The sequence below is a fragment of the Phalacrocorax carbo genome, chromosome Z, assembly GCF_963921805.1.
Source record: "Phalacrocorax carbo chromosome Z, bPhaCar2.1, whole genome shotgun sequence".
NCBI lineage: Eukaryota > Metazoa > Chordata > Aves > Suliformes > Phalacrocoracidae > Phalacrocorax > Phalacrocorax carbo.
Genome location: NC_087548.1, coordinates 40,880,837 through 40,892,971, shown reverse-complemented (window position 1 = coordinate 40,892,971; position 12,135 = coordinate 40,880,837). Strand labels below are relative to the sequence as shown.

At 39.7% G+C, this 12,135-nt stretch overlaps 1 protein-coding gene across 3 annotated transcripts in view; it reads right to left on the bottom strand.

Annotated features, from left to right (window-relative positions):
* Nucleotides 1-12,135, bottom strand: part of APBA1 (amyloid beta precursor protein binding family A member 1) — a 115,911-nt gene that overhangs the window by 15,942 nt on the left and 87,834 nt on the right. For 2 of the 3 annotated variants that reach the window (XM_064438269.1, XM_064438271.1), the window contains 5 exons: nucleotides 8,668-8,700; nucleotides 7,479-7,565; nucleotides 6,758-6,943; nucleotides 3,294-3,473; nucleotides 2,276-2,488 (listed from right to left, as the gene is read on the bottom strand). In XM_064438269.1, the coding sequence (XP_064294339.1) occupies nucleotides 2,276-2,488; nucleotides 3,294-3,473; nucleotides 6,758-6,943; nucleotides 7,479-7,565; nucleotides 8,668-8,700 (699 nt within the window). The remainder of the gene's footprint in view (nucleotides 1-2,275; nucleotides 2,489-3,293; nucleotides 3,474-6,757; nucleotides 6,944-7,478; nucleotides 7,566-8,667; nucleotides 8,701-12,135) is intronic. The other variant, XM_064438270.1, reaches the window with a different exon arrangement.

Sequence of the window (12,135 nt, the reverse complement as noted above, 5' to 3'; positions counted from 1 at the left end):
CTGATGGCCTGGCACATATGACCCACAGGAATATAAAGCTTTAGTGGACACTGGTGCATAGTGCACCCGAATGCCATCAAGGTATACAGGAGCAGAACCCATCTGTATTTCTGAAAGTGACAGGGGGATCCCAAGAGCTAACTGTATTGGAGGCCAAAGTGAGCCTAACCAGGAATGAGTGGCAAAATCACCCCATTGTGACTGGCCCAGAGGCTCTGTGCATCCTTGGCATAGACTGCCTCAGGAGAGGGTATTTCAAGGACCCAAAAGGGTACAGGTGGGCTTTTGGTGTAGCTGCCTTGGAGACGGAAGAAATTAAACAGCTGTCTACCTTGCCCGGTCTCTCGAAGGACCCTTCTGTTGTGGGGTTGCTGAAGGTCAAAGGAAAACAGGTGCCGCTCACCACCACAACAGTGCACCGGCGGCAATATCGCGCCAGCTGAGACTCCCTGATTCCCATCCACGGGCTCATTCGTCGACTGGAGAGCCAAGGAGTCATCATTAAGACCCACTCACCCTTTAACAGTCCCATATGGCCAGTGCGGAAGTCTAATGGAGAGTGGAGACTAACAGTAGACTATCGTGGCCTGAACGAAGTCACGCCGCCTCTGAGTGCTGCTGTGCCAGACATGCTAGAACTACAATACGAACTGGAGTCCAAGGCAGCCAAGTGGTGTGTCACAATTGATATTGCTAATGCATTCTTCTCAATCCCTCTGGCAGCAGAGTGCAGGCCACAGTTTGCTTTCACGTGGAGGGGCGTCCAGTACACCTGGAATCGACTGCCCCAGGGGTGGAAACACAGTCCTACCATTTGCCATGGACTGATCCAGACTGCACTGGAACAGGGTGAGGCTCCAGAACACCTTCAATACACTGATGACATCATCATGTGGGGCAATACAGCAGAAGAAGTTTTTGAGAAAGGAGATAAAACAGTCCAAATCCTTCTGAAAGCTGGTTTTGCCATAAACCAAAGTAAGGTCAAGGTACTTGCACAGGAGATCCAATTCTTAGGAATCAAATAGCAAGATGGGTATCATCAGATCCCAATGGATGTGATCAACAAAATAGCAGTCATGTCTCCACCAACTAGCAAAAAGGAAACAAGCTTTTTTAGGTGTTTGGGTTTTTGGAGGATGCATATTCCACGTTACAGTCTGATTGTAAATCCCTCTCTATCAAGTGACCCGGAAGAAGAATGATTTCAAATGGGGCCCTGAGCAACGACAAGCCTTTGAACAAATTAAACAGGAGATAGTTCATGCAGTAGCCCATGGGCCAGTCCGGGCAGGACAAGATGTAAAGAATGTGCTCTACACCGCAGCCAGGGAGAATGGCCCTACCTGGAGCCTCTGGCAGAAAGCACATGGGGAGACCCGAGGTCAACCCCTAGGGTTTTGGAGTCGGGGATACAGAGGGTCCAAAGCCCGCTATACTCCAACTGAAAAAGAGATATTGGCAGCATATGAAGGAGTTTGAGCTGCTTCAGAAGTGGTTGGTACTGAAGCACAGTTGCTCCTGGCACCCCGACTGCCAGTGCTGGGCTGGATGTTCAAAGGAAACATCCCCTCTACACACCACGCAACTGATGCTACATGGAGTAAATGGGTTGCACTGATCACCCAGCAGGCTCGAGTAGGAAACCCCAGTCGCCCAGGAATCCTGGAAGTGATTATGGACTGGCCAGAAGGCAAAGATTTTGGATTATCACCAGAGGAGGAGGTGACACGTGCTGAAGAAGCCCCACTGTATAACAAACTACCAGAAGTGACACGTGCTGTTAGTTTTGGTTGTTCGTTCCCCCTTCCCACTCTGGGTGTCGCCTGTCTCGTTATTCTCCTTTTCATTGTATTATTATTATTGTTATTTTTATTATTATTTTAATTATTAAACTGTTCTTATCCCAAGCCATGAGAGATAAACACCCTTCTGATTCTCTCCCCCATCCCTCTGGTGGGGGAGTGAGTGAGTGGCTGTGTGGGGCTGAATTGCCGGCTAAACCACAACAGTGTCTTCAGATGTACACCTGGTAATATCTTCGTTTTGAGCAGAATATTCTCTTGTGGAATGAAGTTCTGCAGAGTCCTTGCCTATAAAAGTAAAAGGCCCTGCTCACTTTCTGGGATTCAACAAATTGGTGTAGCATAATTCTCACTTCAGTTTAAAGATCATGAAATGGAGTGCTATAAAGCATTTGGTAAGAGTTCTATACTTTCTGCTCTCCTGTTACGTAACCCTTTTTAAATGTAACTTCCAGAAATATTCTCCATACCTTTATAATGCTCTGACACGTTGAGAGTGGTAAACCAACCAAACTGGTCCCATTGATTGACATGATCTGGTCACCTATGTTTAGCTTCCCAGATTTCTCTGCTGGTCCTCCATGCATCATGTTGGCTATAATAACTGTAGGCAAAATGGATCCCCAGCCAGACTCCACAATCACTACACCTAGGATTTCTCCCTTTTGCTTTTCAATGTAAACCTGTATCATAAGAAAAAGTATTTATAAAAAAAAGCTTCTTCACACCTATGGAACCCATTAACAGCACCCTCCCCCCCCTTCATATAACCAACAAACCTATACCTCTCCTTATGTGCAACCTGCATTTCTAATTCAGAGGCAAAACAAAACAAGATACACGTTTTACTATAGTTCATTTGTGTCCAAACATGAAATAATCAATGCTATGTAATACAGATTTTGCTTAATGCAAAACACCCCTCAGCTTATTTCTGCATATGAGCAGAGGAAACTGGTGTGGAAGAAACCATGGTGCCATGGGTTTTGGTAGATAAAGCCAAACAGTAGGAGATTGCAAGATTTTATGATATTGGACTAGAAAACCCCTACATGTGTGTTGCAGTGGTTCACTGGCTCATCTTTATTAACCAAGCTGCAAATCCAATGCTTCAAAATCTGGAATCAGCCACTTTCACAAATACCCATGCCTCTATAAATTTTGTATTGTTTACTTTAATCTGTTAAATTGTATTACTCTGTTAATCTGTTTTAAATCAATTTCATTAACATACAATGTCAACAATGTCTGAAAGTTGTTTGGTAAAAAGAACACAAACAGATGGTAAATCATTGTACTGCTGATAAATTTTGGGTTCACTGTTTGCCTTTGAAACAGAACTGATGACAGGGTGTCCTACTTGGGAGGATATTCTAGGCTCACTGAGGTCATTTATAGGAAGTATTAATGGTTTTCTGATTTTTGCCAGCATGGGCCTGAAACTGGCACAGAGCAGCTTAATGCTGTTATGGAAAAAATTAGACATACATCTTTGCAGTTTTCAGATTTGGAGAAGTGAATCAGGTCATCATTGTACATGTCCTGGGTATTGAGCAAGTCACTGTATTCCTTCTGGCTAAGGTCTTCTGGGTTGATTCCATTTGCCCTCAGAAATTCCTGGTAGGCCACGCTAAATGCTTGACCTATGGACTGTGCAATCAGCTGCGCCTGTAGCAGTTCCCAGGGAAGAAAAAAGAAAAAAGTGAAACATTCTGATGGTCTTGTCCACTGACACTTTCTCTGTTACAGTCACACTGCAAAATTATCAAGTCAAGCTGATGAACCTACAAGTCAAGTTACTGCAATCCAGTTTAAAAAAAATTTGTGCATTAAATATGAATTTAAAAGACCCACAAAATGTTAACACATTCACCTTCACCATGAATCCAGCTTGGTAAGCAATTACAAATGAGAAATATAAATAAAGCCATCCTTTCATAGGTAAGAACTGCTAATATAAATGTAAAGGTATACCTGCTGCCGTGACTGTAGCTCGGACCTACAATTCTCCCCACACATGCAGCTCCCAGATGGCTCTCCCTCCTAGCAGAGGCAATGCCATTCTCTGACAAGCCAGCAGTGAAAATGAAAATGCATACTAGAAAGCACACAACCACATTTAAGAGGTATTTCCTCCTTTTCTTACCCTCCTTTAAAACCGTCACATCCATATTGGTTGCTCCTACCTCAGTCTCAGATGAAACAGGAAAAGGGCAGCAACTAGTGAACAGATCCAGGCCTTGAAGTGATTGGAAATAGCCACACACATCTCGTCCTCCACCCTGCAACCTCCTTCAAACTCTCTCCCCTACATTTCTTGTTTCCCTCCCTCCAACTCCAAGGACTCTGTCGGTGTCCTGCCCCTCTTCCTTCTCAGCCTGTCCTTTGTGTGCACTCTCTTGCACCTACAGCTTCCCTAGCCTTCTCCACACCTAAAGCCACCAAAGGCATCACTCACTACACTGCCCTGCTCCCCCTGTGAGCTGTTCTGCATCTACAGCAGTGGGCACAAGGCAGACATGGGGAAAGCTCTGTGTCATGCAAGGTAGGGGATGCAGCTGAAAACAGCAGACCAGAGGGATACTTCCCTTTGAGGTAGTGACCATGGCTAGCTAGTATGAGACAGGTAATGGACAGGAGAGGAAAGCAGGACATCAAGGTGCAGAGTACTGCTGTGCATAACTGGAGTGATACATGCAGTAAGCACTGTGTAGTGCACAGGAGTTGGCCACCATAGGTACTGAAACAGCTTCTTGGAGCACAGTGCTGGCTGTGGAGAAGGGAGGGAAGCGGAATGCTCCACATATGACAGGGTAGGCTTAGGGGCATGCTGGTGATGAATGAATACTGCTGAATTTTATTTTTATACAGCCCACCAGCTGTATTTAAAGTTCAGTTTGGTGCCTAATAAGGGAAAGGTTCCCAACTCCGAAATAAAAAGTTGATTGTATCTTAAAGCAACTCAAACTAGCGTTAAACCTGCTGATGAGAATAGCATGACTGCTATTGCTGAAAAGGGAAATATCTAGACTGGCTGTATTGAAGATCCAGCTCTAAATACAGTTGAAAATTTGGTACTGTCCTCCTTCGATAAGGACTCTTCCAAGCAGAGACACATTCTGGCCAACACAGCTTCTGTGTCAGTTACTAGGTAAATTCTTCTAAATACCCAGCTGTCCCAGAAGAAAAGGTGACAATGATACATACAGGAATTTCATAATATAAACAGCATGTACTATACCACTGGATGTACAAAGTCTTTGAAGCTGCCATCTCCTTGCTGCTAACAGGTGATACAATGTTTCCATTCTAACTCTTTCTTAGTCATTTGGGTATTTGAGATAAATTTTGTAAGCTATTTGTGAACTATACCATGACTAAACAGAGCTGATATAATCTCCTACAATTTCTCAGCATATATTCACATCACTGAGCAATGCTCTTACTGGACCTACAGGCATGAACTTTCCAGGCCAATAGCTAGTGGCACAGGAAGGATGGTCTGACACAAATATGGTCTGATTTGAACAAACCACAGGAAGTAATACCAGTGATCCCCAAAAAGAAGCACAGATTCCAGCTAGCCGAAGTATTAACAGCAGCCTGGGAAACAGATCCAGGAAGTCTGGGTCACAGTCAGACCAGCACATGCTGAAGGAAAATAAGCCTCAGCCTCTGGCATCTGACAGTTTGATTTTTGCTTTTTCAGCTGGGCAGTAAGAGAGCTAGCAGTGTCCAAACTTGTGACTAGAAATACAGGAACAGCAGCATCGAAGTGGGCAGCATACCAAGAGATATTAAGCCAAGAAAGCCATTGGATACTCCTTTTATTTTCACACAGTTTCTTGAAAAGCTTTGCAAACTGGCTTACATGTTATTTTGGGAAAAAAATTCCACAATTTTTTATGCTCCCTGTCAAAATTTTGGCAGAGGCTTATTTCCGCCAATAGTCATGTCCTTACTTTTTAACCTCAGCACTGGGTCATATATGTACATTCATCTGCAACTAGATAACTTATCCAAACGTGTTTAGAACAGATTCACCATTACATAAAATCAGCTGCTTATTGAAGAAAACCTTTAAAGGTTCTCAACGTTCTTGCTGATACGCTGTAGAGTGGAAGACCTATAAGAAACTGGAATTTTCACCTTGCTTCTCTTAAGTAATACCCTCCTATTTGACGGGCTTAGAACTGGCATTTTTTATTTTCCCAGATTATTAGGGTTAACTTGATTATGATCCTGACAGCTACATATCTAGCCACTTCCGTCTGATATGTATGATTTTACCTTTCAGTTACTGAGTTTTAAAGTGTCCATAAAATCGACAAGTTATGCACATTGATTGTGAAGACAGGATATTAATTCATCTACAAGGTAACTTAGTGAACTGCAGCATAGACTAAAATTTACTCAGCTGGGCCTCTGTTCAGCACACTTCCAAGACTGCTGGAATTACCAACTTTCTTTACTGGCTTTTTGATATGATATCAGCAACTACCCCCCAACACAAGTCTCCTCCCCCTCAAAATTAAAAAAAAAGACCAAAAAAGAAAGAAAACACCTCTTTTCTAATAGGTATCAATGATCCTTGATGCAATACTTGGGATTGGAATTTCCCTATGCAAATAAGCATCTCTGATAGACTTTCACTCTCACATGCAGAATCTGAGCTGGTATTTGTAAGCTATGGCAACTGGACCCTCCTCTAATCTCATGGTTACTGGAAGGCATTGAAGGAGCTTAAAAATGGGAAGGATTTCTATAAACATCAATTTTGTTAGTAAAATGTCAGATCCAAAAATACAAACAGAAGGCAAGTTCCTCTGCTTAGACGAAATATTTGGTTGCAGTTAATGAACAAAGAAGACCACTTACAATGGACTTCAAGCCTACCAAAATGTGCTTACATTTCCACCCCTAGAAAATTACAAGACAGAGTAATTCCTTACATCCTCGGACTCAAAGACATGGCAAATCATTTTGTACTGCCTCTTTCCATCTTGGGAAGGGTGAGATGCTTCCACATTATCCTGGGAGTTAGACCGTGGCATTCGCCTACGAGCCATCAAAACAACTATATTTCCTATATCCGCAATGTAAGATATGGTCCGCAGGGGATGATCCATCATGGTTTCCTGGGGAATACAAAAAACAACATGAGCAGCTGTTTCAATGAAGTCTTTATTCCACACCTAGTATTTAAAAAACAAACAAATGGCAATATAAGACTTTTGTTAAGTGAGGTCCATCATACTTGTCACGTGTGAAGGGAGATGCAAATAGAAAACAAGAGCTTCACTTTCCAAAAGTAAAGAAAAAAGCAAGTTTTATAAATTAAAGCCGTGTTTGTGGAAAAGAACATAAAGACCTCAGCATCAGAATCTGAATATGCTGGGCATGTATGTGCTACGGACTACGAACTTCAGATTACCACAACCAAACATACTGGGCTACTCTGGGCACAATCAATACTTGACACATCATGGCTCATAAGAAAAGAGCTGACTGCAATTAGCCTACCCACAAATTCTAATAATTTCTACAGTCAGACACACCAGAGTAATTGCAGGTATGACAAGGTTCTTTTGGAGTACAAATTTTGGCAGGTAGGTGAAAGTCTATTTCAGTAGCCTACCACCACAATACTGACAAAGGCATCTTTGTCTATACCTGTGTGTCTGCATTCAGTACTTTTATTCTCTGTGTAGAAATGAAGAGGTCCACTTCAGTCATGGGTTGAGATTCACCTTCTGGAGCCTGTGAATAAATGGATTAGAGTCAAACAAACACATTAGGTAAAATACTTACTAATGATGTTAGCTCACAAATAGGGGCACGCTAAGACACAGTCACCAGAACAGCAATGCAAGATATTGTATTAGACTGCAGAAGCTAAAGGTAAACACAAAGATATGGAAACTATATACATATATGTGAAAGGAATTGGATATAATTTGAAAAATTGTTAACGCCATAAAAGCTTCCCTGATATTTTTCCTGATTGAGTAAAATTATACCTGACAGCAACAGGAACTATATAAAGATTTCTTGAAAATGGAAATGATTCTCTCATTTTCCCCACGCTATTAATCCCACTTTAAAGAAGGTTTTTCACAAAAGCAATAAAAAGGCCTAACAGCATCTCTTGCCTGAGGAATTTCTGTATGGGCTAACAGTGACTGCCAAGACCAATGGAAAAAACTGTACCACAGGTGGGTACAATTTAAGCAATTCATAATGCAGTTCTGGTAAGACAACCTTCACAGTCAGACAACATACTATTCAAGCACTAACCCACTTTAGAAGTCATATTTTGTTAACAGAAAGCAAATGCTTGTAATTTTTTTAAAAATTAGATTTGTTAAAAGATACTTAAAAACTCCATAAACGAAACTTATTACTAAGATGAGTCAGTCTCAGCATATTACTGTATGTATATACATAATTTTTTTCTTTTTTGCATCCAGCAATTTAACACATCTGTGAATCAAACAAAGCACTCTTATAGAAAGATAAAATAAAACCCAGACAATTTTAATCTATCATTTTACTGAGTTAAAACCTTTGCCATGTCAGTCCTGTTTTAGTATGCATTTTGGGTACTGCCTGTAACCATTTGATAAATCCAATCTTTACTCTATTTCTAACATGAAATGGCTAATGATAAGCAACAAAAAATGGCCATACAGGCAACTGATTTCTGAGAAATGTCAACTTGTATGGTGGCTCAGAAATAAACCTCAAAAAAAAACTTGCTGGATGCAGAAAATAAAAGCACAAAATAAAAAGAAAGGCAAAAAACCCTCCCAGAAAACAAAAGAACAGGCATAACATCAAGCTGATGGAGTTTGTACTGCACCTTCTTCCTGCTTTTGGCCAATTTCTGGGCCATCTGCTTAGCATGGAACAAACAGAGACAGGAGAATAGTTAGAGAAGAATTTACAGAGGCTCCAAGTCAAGCAGGAATCTGCATGCTAATTACAGGGCTCACAGACTACTAGCTGTTCTAAATTAGTCCCTGCTTACATTAATTTCCTCCTTTTCTTTTTGGCTTTAAAAAAAAATTTAGAATTTCACATTTAGCACAAATACTTTAAAAAATAAAAAAGCAACCTGCACCAAAAGAGTGAGGAGGAACACAAAAGGATTTTGTTTATTCATTTAAAATGTTACTCACAACAAACAAGGGGTTTTTTTTGTGAATTTTTTTCCTTTTTGTTTTTTTAAAGGAAAAAACCAAGCTTCCCCTCATTTACAGCAGTGTAAACCATGAGGTTACTTCTTTTGAAGCAACACCAGTGTAAAAGGTGAGAGAAAATTCTTTACCACTATTAGTCCAGCTTTTTCATTTCTAAAGAATTTAGATTCAAGTTTTCTAATGCTTTCAAACTTAAACATCTTCCAAAAACAACCTCCCTGAAACTATGCTATTTTTCCTGGAAAAATGTAATGACAGAAGGTAACTTTCACCTCCATTTTCCCCTCCTGTGCAAATATACCCATACCAATGTTAGCATAGTGCATCTGGGGACACCTGCACAAAGATATTTCCATACTACCACATTTTTTCAAGAAGGCAGTGGAGCATGTACTTCAGTTCCACAAACACCTGAAAACAGGTCTCTTGTCAATTGATTTACATCCAGAGATATATCAAATCATTGCAACAAACTGATTCCCTATGTGCTACTAATGTGGCAAAAATAACAACACAAATAAGCATAATTCTTACAGTCTTGCAATTGTTAATTCAAACCAAGGTGAACTGAGCTTACAGACTTGCTTACTGAAGAAATGCAACACTCACCAGGCTGGCAGATATCCTTTTACTTCCAACAGTAACCATCTCTTATCTAATTAAACTAACAGGTGTTGTGGTGGGAAGGAGGCATACTATCAAGGGCTTCATAGAGATTCATGGCTAACTACTTTTATGAAGAACAAACTGGAGGCCTTAATCACAAGACACACCAAAAGTTTTATACGGACGCTCACAACTTAAATCTGTCAGGTTTCATCTAAACAAATCTGAAAGCAGCTACTGAAACTTCAGATCATGCTGCTCATTTACAAACATAAATACTTTCACACCAGCTGTTAGTCACTTTTTCCAAACTAAGAAATATTTGATAGCCTGGTGATTGCAAACTATTGCAAAAGCAATTAGAACTGCCTCATGCTCTACAGACTCTTCATTACATTAGTATTAAATTACATTGGTACTCAGAAATAATATACTCATCCTGAATAACAGCTGCCTGATATGCACTGGGCTAAGGGGAGATACTCATGAGATAGAACATTTAAATTGCTTTCAAAAATCAAGCTCTTCTTCAGACAATTCCCCCACTCTTCCCCAAAATTTACAGTGATGGACCTTGCAAAAGAAGAAAAGCACAGGCCAAAAAGAAGAAAAAGGGGGGGAAAAATCCTTGAGCTAGAGGTTTACAATGCAGAATCAAAGATTAATTGAAATACACTATCATTCACTGTACTGAAAACTCTGCTCTTGCACTGGAAGCATCTGGTCTTAGTGGTATTTTAATTTTTTGAAGAATTACTTCAAAATATTTCCTAAAACTAAGGTAATGACACGGAACAAACAATTTTAACAAGTGATTTAACACTGCACAGAAATGTCATAAAAGAAGTTATGGTCCCTGAAAAAAAAAATTAGGATAATTCTATGTAAGACACTTTATTAGACAAATCTTCTTTATCACCACGTTGTTTTGCTAATTTATATCAAAAGATTCTTTCTATATACTTAGAAAAAACAGAAACTACCTAAATATTATTATTATTTATTATTATATTATATGCAAAATATTATTTTTTAAAAATATACAGATTCCAGGCTTTTCATTTAAGGTAAATGAAATGTAACTATGCATTTAGAAGCCATTTCCAAAATTATAATTGTTAAAACCCAGCAAGCTTTCACTTTTGCTACAGGAATGTCTTAAATACACTCAATGCATTTAACCGCTACAGAAAATATACTGCATCTCAGTGAACACCCAGATGACGCTGAGTAAACATAATGTGCAGAATATGAAACTATTTCCACATATGGGGTCTATCTTAAATTACATTCAGTGATTAAATCAGTTGTTATCTAAATATGCTCAAACCTGCCACACAGCTCAAATCTGCTGATGAAAAATAAAAATGAAAGTTAATTGTTAGTTCACATGTGAAACGTAACAGCACAGACCAGCTATGAATTGTAACCATGAACATCAACCTTTTTTACTATTATAGGTGCTATGGATCCACTTGAAGTAAAATGTGAAAAGATATTTCTTTCTGTCCTGTCTGAAGAAATGAGACTACGGTCTGGAAACGATGAAATACCTTTTCTGTTACTCAGTGCTTCCTAGTGGAAATATGAAATAACTATCTTTGACAAATGCCTTCAAAATAGCATATCTGTTTTAACTTAGCTGGACTTCACAAGCAACGAAACCCCCCTCTTATACTTATAACTGAAGATATACGTGTTTAAAGAAGCAGCATGGAGAACTGTTTTCAAAATCTGTTCATATTCTAAATGAATGAATATGTGGTCTCAAGGCTTTGCTAAAAGGAAGCATTATAGGGATTATTAAATTCAAAAGTAATACACTCATATGCAAGGTACGTGTACACAGTAGACCTTAAATAAAGCTCTTCCCTTCTTTTTAATGCTCTTACCTTCAACCTGCAAACTTTTAAAAGCTCATTCTTAATTTATAACCTCTGTTTTCTTTAACCACAGAGAAACGTTTCACGCGCAACACACTAAACAAACATGAGTAGGGCACAAGTATCTTAGTCATTGTGCAAGCAATATTTTACATATTTGGGCTAAAGGCTATCTTATACAGTGATTAATCTGGCAGCAGTAACTCCATCTGTCATAACAGATTTCTCACTGGAAAAGATTAGTTTTAATGGCAATCCACAACAAAACCAGCTAAAACCAACCCTAATAAATGGAAGACCCTAAGGTGCAGGGATGTGTATTTACATTGCCAGAGCTTCACCTACAAGCAGAAAAGCAGTAACTGTCAAAGAAGTGTACAATGGAATTGTGTGCCATGCAGTAAGGCATCAGTTCTCTGACATACACTTACAGATCCAGGAAATTATGCACACAAGCTAGGGTTTTAGCAGGTAAACTACTTTGGCCTCTACCCTGAGACAAATTTACTACAACCAAGAATATGCATGCCTGCTGATTTAAATGGATGCATAAATTATGGGTCTTATGACAGAAACGAGTTTAACAGATCTCTTCTGTTTTGAGACATAGCAGTGCTGAGGCATAACAGAATCCTCACG